Source organism: Schistosoma haematobium, chromosome 2, assembly GCF_000699445.3.
Source record: "Schistosoma haematobium chromosome 2, whole genome shotgun sequence".
Taxonomy (NCBI): Eukaryota; Metazoa; Platyhelminthes; class Trematoda; order Strigeidida; family Schistosomatidae; genus Schistosoma; species Schistosoma haematobium.
The window spans coordinates 44,795,805-44,808,480 of NC_067197.1; the positions used below are offsets into that span (position 1 = coordinate 44,795,805).

At 36.6% G+C, this 12,676-nt stretch overlaps 2 protein-coding genes across 4 annotated transcripts in view; one reads left to right on the top strand and one right to left on the bottom strand.

Annotated features, from left to right (window-relative positions):
* TTC6 overlaps nucleotides 1-12,676 on the top strand; it is an 86,519-nt gene that overhangs the window by 48,596 nt on the left and 25,247 nt on the right. For 2 of the 3 annotated variants that reach the window (XM_051215324.1, XM_051215325.1), the window contains 4 exons: nucleotides 2,676-2,858; nucleotides 6,475-6,645; nucleotides 9,070-9,198; nucleotides 10,667-10,980. In XM_051215324.1, coding sequence (XP_051068538.1) covers nucleotides 2,676-2,858; nucleotides 6,475-6,645; nucleotides 9,070-9,198; nucleotides 10,667-10,980 — 797 coding nt within the window. The remainder of the gene's footprint in view (nucleotides 1-2,675; nucleotides 2,859-6,474; nucleotides 6,646-9,069; nucleotides 9,199-10,666; nucleotides 10,981-12,676) is intronic. The other variant, XM_051215326.1, reaches the window with a different exon arrangement.
* GNAT3_2 (Guanine nucleotide-binding protein G(t) subunit alpha-3) overlaps nucleotides 7,716-12,676 on the bottom strand; it is a 56,019-nt gene continuing 51,058 nt past the window's right edge. The window contains exon 3 of the mRNA XM_051215328.1: nucleotides 7,716-7,795. The gene's annotated coding sequence lies outside the window, so the exon portion shown is untranslated. The remainder of the gene's footprint in view (nucleotides 7,796-12,676) is intronic.

The window sequence follows — 12,676 nt, forward strand, 5'->3', positions numbered from 1 at the left end:
ACTATCTTGTGGATCAGACCATTAGGTCAAAGGTTCCGAGTGTGGCCTCTTAAGAAAACTACGTGCTTCGGGTTGGGCACTCGGGCACTATCCTATTAATGAACTGCTTTAGTTCAGATACCAATGGAACATCGTTTTATGGCAAGTTGATCAAGGTCTAAAATACGTTTTAGTGGATATCAGCCCAATTGACTTAGATTGTATCTCATTCCCAATTATAAGTTTGTCATATTAAAGGATCTTCTTCTTTCAATGTTTATCCATCTAACATCATCATTAAGAAGAACAGTTCCTATTCATGTCAGTTTGTGTGATGAAAACTACATTTTAAATAAATCAAAACCTTCCTAAAATACCTACTTAAATGACCAACAATAATCAACTAAAAGAAGATTAAATACCGATCAACTAAACACAAAAAAATCATATCAAATGACCGTGTTCTAAGTAATCAAAGGATTGAACAAATTCCTTTGTTACAAGCCCATAAGAATGGTCTTCAAATTGACAGTGATGTACCATTTCCTACATTAAATAAGATCTTACATTTGATCAATGCCGTACTTTTGCATTGTATTGAATGAAATAGATCTGAGGAGTCCCGTAATAGGATGAAACGGCCGTCCAGTGCTTCCACGTTTTCCATGGTGGTCTAGCTTCAATTGACTCATGATTTCAACCAGTGAAATAGATCTTGTAATGGTTTAGCTTCGTTAATCAATCACCTCGATAACCATGATTATATAAATGTCAAAGATGTTTTGAATCAACAGGCAATAAGAAGTGGTGACTACAGTTTATTTGTGGATAGAACAGATAACAAAGTTACAATCACATCGAGTGAATTTGGGACAAAGAGGCTAATTTATAGTCAAATCGAATCAAGACGCAGCTAAGCAAGGTAAGGGTTAATAATAGGATTCGAGTACATAGATACATAGAGAAGAGAATGATTTATCGACTGATATTTAGACTATCAACAATCAAGCTAGAGAGAGGTATGCGTAGTCTGTCATTTATGATCAAGAGTACACGTCTATACAGACAAGATAGTGATCATAATAGTACAAACTGTTCGAATAACATAGTCTGTTAAGTAAGTTAATAAAAAGGCTTAACAAAATTTAAACATAATCAAGATTGTATAATGAGTTGCTATAATCTATTATTCACACATAAGATAGATAATTATTAAGTAGTTGCGTGGATGGGACAACATTATGGAGGTATATTCGACGCTACGGCGTGCCTAAGAAGATAGTCAATATCATACGGAATTCTTATGATAGATTTAACTGCAAAGTCGTGCATGGGAAACAGCAAACAGAGTCATTCCAAGTAAAGATCGGTGTCAAGCAAGGTTGATTACTTTCTTTCTCCTGGTGATTGACTGAATTACGAAGACGTCAACATCTGGGAGGAAGCACCCAATACAGTGGACAGATAGGATGCATCTGGAAGATCTAGACTTCGCAGATGATCTTCTATCACATACGCATCAACAAATGCAAGAGTAGACGACCAGTGTAGCAACAGCCTCAGCAGCAGTAGGTTTAAACATACACAAAGTAAAAAGCAATATTCTCTGATACAACACAACATGCATCAATCGAATCACACGGAGAATATTTGGAGGATGTAAAAACCTTTACATACCTAGGCAGCATCATTGATGAATACAGTGGATCTAATGCATATGTGAAAGCGCAAATCGGCAAAGCGAGAGCAGCATGTCTACAAAAGAAGAACATCTGGAACTCAAAACAACTTTCAACCAACACCAAAGTCAAAATCTTCAATACAAGTGTCAAGACAGTTCTTTTGTATAGGGAAGAAAACTTGGAAAACTACAAAAGCCATCATCCAGAAGATACTGTGGGAGATAACAAATCAGATTCCAACGGAGGAAGAAATCAGGAAGGCGAGCCCACACTTGGAATCCTCAATGCCAAAGGCGAAGAGAAAGACGAAAGAACACATTACGTCGAGAAATGGAGACAGATATGAGAAGAATGAACAACAATTGTATATAACTGGAAAGGAAAGCTCAGAGCAGATTGGGTTGGAAAATGCTGATCAGCGTCCTATGTTCCACTGGGAGTAACAGGCGTAATTAAACAGTAAGAAGCTATCGTATTTATCTAACCCTTTATAGCTGATCCAATTTTATCGGCTACATTATCGTGTGAACACCAATTTAAGCGGATCGATAATTAAAAGCATCATTTCTCTCCTTTGTATCCTATGTTAACTAATCTAAACTGTTATAACCCAATGATTAATAAAATCATAACTGATATTTCATTACAAAGTGTAAGATGAAATTTCATTTTCATTATCAATTGAATAGTTGAATTCATGAGTCGAATAAAACTAGACCACCATGGAAAACCTGGAACTATTGGATGGCCGTTTCATCCTGGTATCGAACTCATTAGCAGTACGCATCCACTGGATTCGAACCCAAGACCTATCAATCTTACAAGCGTACAGTTAACCTCTAAAAGAGTTCCATACTAAGACGAAACGGCCGTCCAATGCTTCCAGGTTTTCCATGGTTGTCAAGCTTTAATTGACTCCATAACCACCACAACCATCCCACCCCATATTGAATGAAATGCTCTATTTTGTTGTTGTTGTTGTTGTTGTTTTCTTCTACTGATTCTTTTCCATAGTTTAACAAGGCAATATTCGATATACAACGTGTGATACATTTAAGTCCTCATTTAGCAACTACTTATTTATTACTTGCAAATTATTTATATAAATTAACAAATGCTCAATTGATTCAACGTTCTATTCAACAATATTTAAGTTTAGCCGAAGAATGTGTAATTCATAAACAAGCTAAACAAATGGTAAATATATGTGTAGTATTGTGTTTATTATTATTATTATTATTATTATTATTATTATTATTATTATTATTATTATTATAATCATTGACTTAACCACTCCTGTGAATCCGGTGTTCATCGTGTTGTGCTAATGAGGTGTGGCAACTTGGACCGATGAATTTATGTGCCTGGTCCTACGTTGTAGCTGATTGACTGACTGACTGATATAAGGAGGAACCAGACGTATAGGCACCACATTTTGTCATTCGACTTGTGTAAGAGCTGTGATACTGATCGGATACACAAACGATTATATCGCGATGAGAATTTAGGGATGGTAACTGTTTGGATCAATTTATAGATCAATATGATACATGTATTTGTTTATTGTGTAATTGTTAAGTAATTAAACTATGTATATTCATTGTTCTCTTATTATAAGCTTTATTTTGACCTATAGATTATAATTATACGACTTGCCGTTCTTGAGTTATGCCCAGGCTGTTCGGCGAGACTCTAATTTATGGACGACCTTTGAACGAATCTTAAGTAACCTTGAGAAATATTAGCCAATAGGCAAACAGTCAGTATAGAGTAAAAATATGTACAAAACTAAAGAAGTAAAGTGAATACACTTCTTATACATGGTTCAAAAACTCATCAAGGTGAGAAAGAGGTTCAGCGGTCCTATAACCGTAATGCATGCAGTAGAGGAAATCATCCATACGGCTACAGAATAGTCGGCCTCTGGAGACATGATAAAGTCTCAAGAACTCTTTCAACCTCGACCACATAGCTTCAATATTGCTGTTGTGCACTCCGATTGTGGAGTGCACAAAATGCCGCTTGTGGATAACGACATGATGCACATAACCAAGCATATGTAGAAGTCTGTACGCTCTCCAATCTTCCGTATATATTGTAGTACCTGGCTGCAACCAGTGTTACTGGTGTTTTTATTATCCAGTTTGCAATAATTGCCTTAATTAGGAATTATATATGAGGTTTTCATCACGAACTGACACAAGCTATAATACCAGAAATTTATTTAGCCAAATGGATGAAAGGCTTTCACGTTAAAATCCGAGATCTATTATCTTATACCTGATTGATTCGTACACAAATTATAGTCTCGCCGTTTTATTTGTTATAGCCGCTAAATTATCACGTTTTGTACAAACTTCCCTGTGAACCAATTGTACGTTAGCGTTAAGCACTGAAGTTGGTGCTGTAACCTTGAAATCTCTAAAACGCTTCTGATTGGCTCGTCCATAAATTATAGTCTCACCGGCTGTTCATTACAGTCTCCCACATTCACAGTGACTTTTGGCTAGATCTTGTACATGTGGTCTGTTTGGTTTGTGTATAAACCCAATGTATTTGAAATACATGATTTAATATCACAGAGCCTGAGGTTGGTGTCCTGGATTCAACAGGCAGACTGGACTAGTTAGGAAGAAGGACCGATAAAGACTGTAGACTGTTCGTATGGGTTTTCTTATTCACTGTTCCATAATTGGCGGTATTATTACGTTGTATATAAAATAGAGCACAAGGTCACTAGTTATAACACAAACCGAAGCAAGTGGTGTTCTCACGGGACCACACCCGGAGCCTTTGATCTACAGGTATAATCCACAAGACAGTGGAACAGCGTTAGGAGATGCGGTTCCATGGTAGCCTGTGACCAACACTAGGTTCATACGTCATTTGTTTCCTTAGGATACTGGAGCTTATGTGCATCATTGGTTTGAAATAAGAGTTTTCCTACTACCCTGTGTGCATTCTTTAAATCCACCAACTCAGATAAAGCATCAGATATTCCCGTCTCATCCTCTCAATTTCGTAAACACAACTGGTGCCATGAGAAGGTAGTGAGTGAGAGTTTCATTGACAGTGGTTGTATACGTGTGACCATGTGCGAGAATTTCAATATATAGAGCGAGGTGACTCTCCCCACCCTCGACCGTACCAGGGTATTTGAAGGGGCGTATTATTTTGTATGTTATCTACACGAGAAATTGATTGAGCTTTGAAACATACTGTAGAGAATGACAACACCGGCGTGAATAACCATTACATATTATCTCGGTAAAATTTAAGAATTATACAGTAGATACTTCATTTGCAAAAATGTCCATCAGTTGTCTCAAACTTCACTGTTCCTTCATTTTCAAACCAATCATTCTATGTTCTCATTCTTTTCTCTTCGATGTTTTTCAACTTTCTACCGCCAAGCATTATACTTTCGATCAGTGATACATACTACTTATATCAGTCGACATCAGTAGTACACACTACACTGCCATTTTCATAAGAAAACTGTTGAGATAATAGTTTTTTTAATAAACAAACTTGAATTTTCAAACAAGGCATTGTTTACAGAAGAGTTATTAAGGTAGTTCAATGTTACTCAAATAAAATGCAATACTAATATTACTTATTTGATATAGTACATGGTCAATAAACAAGTGACGAAGCAACTACAAGTATACCAGTCCTACTGGAGACTATTCAAGGTTTATAAAGCTGAGTAGTTACATCTAAGGCTGTAAAACTAGATCATATGGGCTCGAATATAGCAGAGAACACAAATCTCTTCAAGATCATAGGTAAACCTTGATAAAGAATGCTAACTAGCATAAAACCAGATCTATATTATGTAGTCTATGTTACTTACGTCGATATAAGTAATATATAACACCAATCAGAAATAGAATGCCTGGCAGAAGAAGATTGAGAAGATCGAAGAGTAAAGAACAGGAATAGAAAGCTATCAGTATGAAAATGCAGGTAACAATGAAGTCTGAGACAATGAATGAACATTTTGCAAATGAAGTATTGCTCTCTCCTGTGTTCTCCTTCACTACAATATGACAGGAAAATGATTTAAGATAACAAAAAAATAAAAAGTATTTATGAAATCAATAGTAACTGTTGAATCCTACGAACATTTCGACGGATAAGATATCAGGATGAGTATGGAAAGTTGCTATTTGATTTATCCTGGCCGTTTCGGCCTAGTATGTGACTCCTCAGCAGTGTGAATCAATAATCACACCACGCGAGATTCAAACTCAGAACCTTTCAATACTCTCAGATTACATTCTATCGGTGAGACGATACACCCAACTGCGTCACAAAGCAAGCATGGAATCCTCAAGGCTAAAGAGAAAAAAGAATACCGAAGAACACATTACGTCGAGAAATAGAGACAGACATGAGAAAAATGAGCAAAAATTGAACAGAACTGGAAAGGAACACCCAAGACAGAGTGGGTTGGAGAATGCTGGTCAGCGGCCTATGCTTGATTAGGGAATGAGAGTAGTAAGTAAGTAAATAAGTAGGGTGAAACTATAATTTCTGAACGAACCAATCAGATTTGAGATAACAGATCTTAGATTTTTGGCACGAAATTCATTCACTCCTTTAACTGAATACCATTTTAGCATTATAGCTGTTATCAGTTCATGATAAAAACACCTAATTCTAATTCCTCACACTAATATATAACCTTCATTTAACCTTGACAAGTTGATGGGTACTCCAAGGTCATTTCGGTGTTGTCCAAAAGTCATCGATCATTTTATCTTCTCTCTTTGTTTTCTTTTTTTTTTATATTAATATTACATCATAGGCATTAGCATATTACTATCTGAAGAAATATAAAGAAGCTGAAACCATTCTATTAGAAGATACAAAGCATCAATTGGTATTAAGTAATATATTATTACTTGGTCTCATCATGGATAAACAACAAAAAACAATGAATTCTATTGAATTATTAGTAAATAGTTTAAAGAAATTAGTAAGTTAAGCTTTGAATATTGATAGATTTGTTAAATATACTTAAGCAAATTCATATGATGCATTATAGGTTGATCTTAATTTAAAGAGTTGTCAGTCGAAATCCACAACTTTCAGGCCGGTATCCAGTAGTAACGATATATATGTTCAATTAGCCTCTAAATAACTTGGTACAGTCGAGAGAAGGGAGTGTCAGCTCCGCTTCTTGAAATGATCTCACATGACCACGTGCATACATCCACTGTCAGGGAAGTTTTACTCACTATCTTCAAGTGGCATTATTGTTATTTACGAAATTGAGAGGATGAAAATTGAATGTTCGATGCTCTAACCGGATTGGTGGATATTCAGGATCTACCTAAGGGGAGTTAGAAAACCCTCATTCCAAACCAATGGTGTAAGAACCAACCTTTGGTCACCTGCTACCATGGAACTGCATCTTCTTACGTTGTTCCACTGTCTTATAGGTCAGACCTTTAGATCTAAGGCTCCTGGTGCGACCGTCTAAGAAAACCACATGATTCGATTTGGACACCCGTTTAGTATCTCAGACCTCATAAAAATCGATTGATTTATGTGGCGTATATGGCACGTGTTCGTATTAGTGTTTATGTGTTTAAATAAATAAGTTTAATCAGTTAACAATATTGCACAATCATTTAGTAGGATTACAAACGAAAGTACACAAAAAGAGATATATGTTACTTATTTACGTACTTACTTATGCCTGTTACTCTTCGTGCAGTAGCATAGGCCGCTCACTAGCATTCTCTATCCAACCCTGTCATGAGCAATCCTTTCCAGCTCTTTCCAGTTGTTATTCATCCTTTTCATATCTGTTTCTATTTCCCGACGTAATGTGTTCTTTGGCCTTCCTCTTTTTCGCTTCCCTTCAACATTCCAAATTAGTTCTTGTCTTGTGATGCAGTTTGGTGATTAACTATTGTATGTTCTATCCATTTCCTTCGTCTTTTCCTAATTTACTCTTCAGGTGGAAGCTGGTTTATTCTCTCCCACAGTAGGCTGTTGCTGATGGTATCCGGCCAATTGATGTTGAGTATCTTGTATAGACAACTGTTTATAAGTACTTGTACTCTTTTGATGATGGTTGCAGTACTTCTCCAGGTTTCAGCTCCGTACAATAGAACTGTCTTGACGTTCGCATTGAAGTTTGTGACCTTGATATTGGTTGACAGTTCTTTTGAGTTTCATATGTTCTTCACTTGTAGGGATGCGACCCTTACTTTGCTAATCCTCGCCTTTACGTCTGCAATGGATCCTCTTTGTTCATGAATGCTGCTTCCTAGGTACGTGAAAGATTTCACACCACTCAGAGTTTCGCCTTCAAGTGTGGTTAGGTTGGTGTTTTCCGTGTTCTATTTGAGGATCTTGGCTTTTCCTTTGTGTATATTGAGGCCTACTGATGCAGAGGCTGTTGCTACACTAGTTGCCTTCATCTGCATTTGTTTATGCGTATGAGATCGAAAAGCTAGGTCATCTGCGAAGTCCAAGTCGTCTAACTGGTTCTGAGCTGTCCACAGTATTCCATGTTTTTCCTCAGATATTGAGGTCTTCATAATCCAGTCGACCACCAGAAGATAGAGGAAGAGGGAGATTAGACACTCTTGTATGACTCCGGTCCTTACATAGGATGCATCTGTCAACTGTCCTCCAAACACGAATTGGCACTGTAGTCCGTCGTATGAGTTGCGAATAATTTTGACATTCTTCTCAGGTACTCGACAGTGTCGAAGAAGTCTCTATAATGTTCTCCTATCTACATTGTCAAACGCCTTCTCATAATCAATTAAGTTGATCTATAATGACGAGTTCCACTCAACTGATTGTTCGACGATGATCCTTAGTGTCGCAATTTGATCTGTACACGACTTATCCTTACAGAATCCAGCCTGTTGATCTCGATATTAGGCGTCTACTGTATGAATTAGTTCAGATGAATGAACTAATTCCAATGAATATATATATATAGATCTTTTCAAACATCAGTATATAATAACTATTCTCTATCATGAAACGAAAATACCAACAACAACAACGAAAAAGGAATATGAGTACATAACTATAACTATTTGTCATTACTCAACACTATTTATTCTCATACCTTCATCATGGATCAAAGCTAAGAGCCTGTCAATAATGTATCGATGAATGATACCCTAAAACTATTTATTCTGATTAGTGTTTTGTTACCAAGTTAGTTTTCTACGGGATGAGATCGCTAACCCCATACCCAACCCTCTTTCTTTATCCGGGCTTGGGACCGGCAGTAACCTCCGGAGGGACTCCTGTCAGAGTTAAAACTATTTATTCAATATACTGTATTTCATATTTCTTACATCAGTCATATCTTAATAAGGATCTAACTATCATTGTTTTATCTTTTATTTATTACATAATATTATAGAATTGTAAAAAACTTGAGAAAATAGAAATCTACAATCATCTTGGTCAATATTATATGAAAATAGGAGATTATATACCAGCTATTGAGGCTTTTACAAGTTTCATCCATTATGACCCTCATAGACCACATGTAAGTATATATGTAAGCATGTATGTATGTTTATGTGTGTGCCTGCATGTAAGTAGTATATGTGTATGTATAATGTATGTATGTGTGTATATGTATTTATGTTGTAAAAATGTATGTATGTATATATTCGCCTATTATTATTATTATTATTATTATTATTATTATTATTATTATTATTCGAAAGTTCCACTAATGAATTGAACATAGTACCTGTTAGATCTATTGAAGCGTCCAAATCACCTAATTCAGATACGCGCGAAATCGAAGTTTCCAAAGTAACGATTTGTCTACAATAGCCGGTTCTTTATTGAATAATACACAAAATTTAGTTACAAACCTCAACTTGTGAAGTGTCTGGGGCGTTCAAACGCGTCCTTCAAGAATGAAAATAACAAAGGCTTCCTGTAAGAGTAACATAAAGAATAATTATAGCATACGATAGTACAAAAGACAGCTGATAACTGTGTCTATATCTGACAACAGTTTATGAACGACCGAAACCCGAACCAAGAGCAAAACATTATGGAAACTGTTGCGTTTAAACAAATGCACAAGACTGTGGATAACCGCTACAGTGATTAAGGTATAGTGATTATAATGATAAATACAATGATAAGTACAATAAACGTTATAAGTATGTGTGAACAGTATATTACATTACAACTTGCGTTACAACATAAGTGTAAACATTGTTGGGAATACAACCCCTTACTGAATGTAAATAAGTAGTATAAAACAATATACGAAGGAGTGGAAAGGAAGCGAGCAGGAACAATGTAGGACAAACTTAACAGTACCCCTGATTGAAAGTTTTGAAAAAAAACAGTTTTGGAATGTTTCACCACTTAGAATCTAAAGATACCATGACAACTACATTCCCTATATGATGTCCTAATTTCAAACAATTCAAAACCAGGTTTTTCTTGTGGATATTATAGTAATTTTAATAGTTGAGATCATGAGTTAATTGAAGCTAGACCACCATGGAAAACCTGGAAGCACTGGACGGCCGTTTCGTCCTATTGTGGTACTTATCAGCAGTGCACATCCATGATCTCGCCTTCCGGAATTCGAACCCAGGACCTATTAGTCTTGCACGCGAACGCTTAACCACGAGACCTCTGAGCTGGCCGGCATCCAACGGTGTTAATGTCTAACCTCAACTAATCTATGAAATTGAGTGACACATCAACCATCATCATCACTGAGTTACTATCTCAGTGGTCTAGTGGTTAAGCGCCTGCACGCGAGAGTGATAGGTCCTGGATTCGAATCTCGAGGGGGAAGAGAGGGATCGCGGCTACAGACTACTGAGGAGTCCTACAATAGGGCGAAATGGCCATCCATTGCTATCAGGTTTTCCATGGTGGTTTAGCCTCAACTGACTCATGATCTTACCCATTTAAATTGATTTACTGTTTAAACATATTACATACTGATACTTCAATAAATTAATTTTATTCATAAGGTTTACTTATATCGTGCTCAATCTACCTGCCGATTGATAGCTATACACCTTCAAAAAAGAACTATCTTACCTAACGATTTCAATGATAATGTATTAGATGATATAAGTCAAACATTAGTTTTAATTCATTCTAAAACGTCTTCAGTAGATCAAATTCATTTGAATGGACCTATGAAATATGTTGATTTAATTGATCAATGTTTATTAACACGAATTATATATTTTGGTATCAATCAACGTTATACAAAAGCTATACTTAATTGTAATGAAGTTATTCATAGAAGATCGGAATGGATAAGAATATGGATTTATCGGTAATTGTTTAATAATAAAGTTTTAATTGATATATAGTTAGTTAATAGTTGAGTTCATAAGTCAATTAATGTTAAATCATCATGGAAAACCTGGAAGCACTGAATGCTTGTTTCGTCCTAGTATGAGACTCATCACAAAACCCTCTCTCTGACAATGATCATCATATACGCACTGGTGACTGGTTTCAAGAGGTATTTTCTGGGGTGCTAGAGAGAAGCAGTGACCAGTAGAATTCAACCAGATCTGATGTGAGATATTGACTGACTGAAGATAATGATGGACGATGGAGCAATTTTTTACATTGGTTGTAGTTAGACATTAAAAGCAGTGAATACTGGTTTAGTGATTTAAAGGTTAGACGCTCGTTCACGAAACCGAAGGTCTTGCCTTTGAGTCTCGCGGGCGGGATCTTGGATTTGCACTGCTGTATAGTACCATACTAGAACTTCGCTGCATACAACCACTGCCAGGTAAGTCCTACTCACTACCTTCTTGCACCACGGGTGTTGTTTACGAAATTGAGATGACGAAAGACGAATGTCCGGCACTTTAACCGGGTTGGTGGACCCACAGAGTCCACCTATAGGAGTTGGAACACCCTGATTCCAAACCAATGGTGCACATGGGCTCCAGTATCCTGAAGGAACAAATGGTGTATGAAACCAATCGTTGCTCACCGGCTTCCATGGGACTGCATCTCCTGACGTTCCTCCACTGACTTGTTGATCAGACCATTAGGTCAAAGGCTCCGAGTGTAGATTGTAGTAATTTAATAGTTCAATTCATGAGTTGATTTAAGCCAGGTCAACTTGGTAAACCTGAAAGCACTGGACAGCCGTTTCGTCCTAGTATAGGATTCCTCAATAGTGTACATCCACGTCCTCATACGCGGGACTCGAACCGAGGACCTTGGACCTCGTGTGCGAACACTTAATCTCTAGACCATGGTGGTCTAGCTTTAATCAACGACTATTAATCAATCTTTCTCAGGAGTATTTTAAAATTGTAAATAGTTAATATAAATACAATCGAACTGTTTCTAAAGCGTCATATTCCACCGATAAATTTATGAGTTTTTAGCAATATACCATAACAAGATGTGAATCAAGTCTATCTTTCATTAATTATAGAAGTACATTTTCCCCAGATATTTTACTTCAGTGTACCTGAGAAATTGAAACACTGAAATTATGTGTATGGGTAAATCCAGAGATATAACATATACTGATGAGCTATAAGCAAAGATGGATGGTGGTTAGCAGTGGAATCCAGTTTGACGCTTGTTTCGTCCTATTTGGGACTCGTCGATTGGATGTACCCGCATCTCAGATTTTATATTCACTCCAGCTGTGACTCGAACCCAGTATTGTTCACTACAAACGTCATCGCGTTGTCTACTCAGTTACTGAGTCCTGATAGCCTGAATTCCACTACCGGCCACCATCCATCTTCGCTTATAATGCTTGTGAATCAAGGCAATATCGAGGCAATGTGCACAGAATGCACGTATGTCAATTACAGACTGATCAATTGTAGTCTTAAAAAACCTCAATGAGAAGATTCAACTAAACAATAAGAAGTGAATTTATACTAATGAACGTTTAAAGTATGCATTTAGACCAAGTTTTGTACGAAGCGAACTAGAACAGAAAAATGAGATTTAATCATGAAGCCTAAACCGCTTAGTAACAAAAC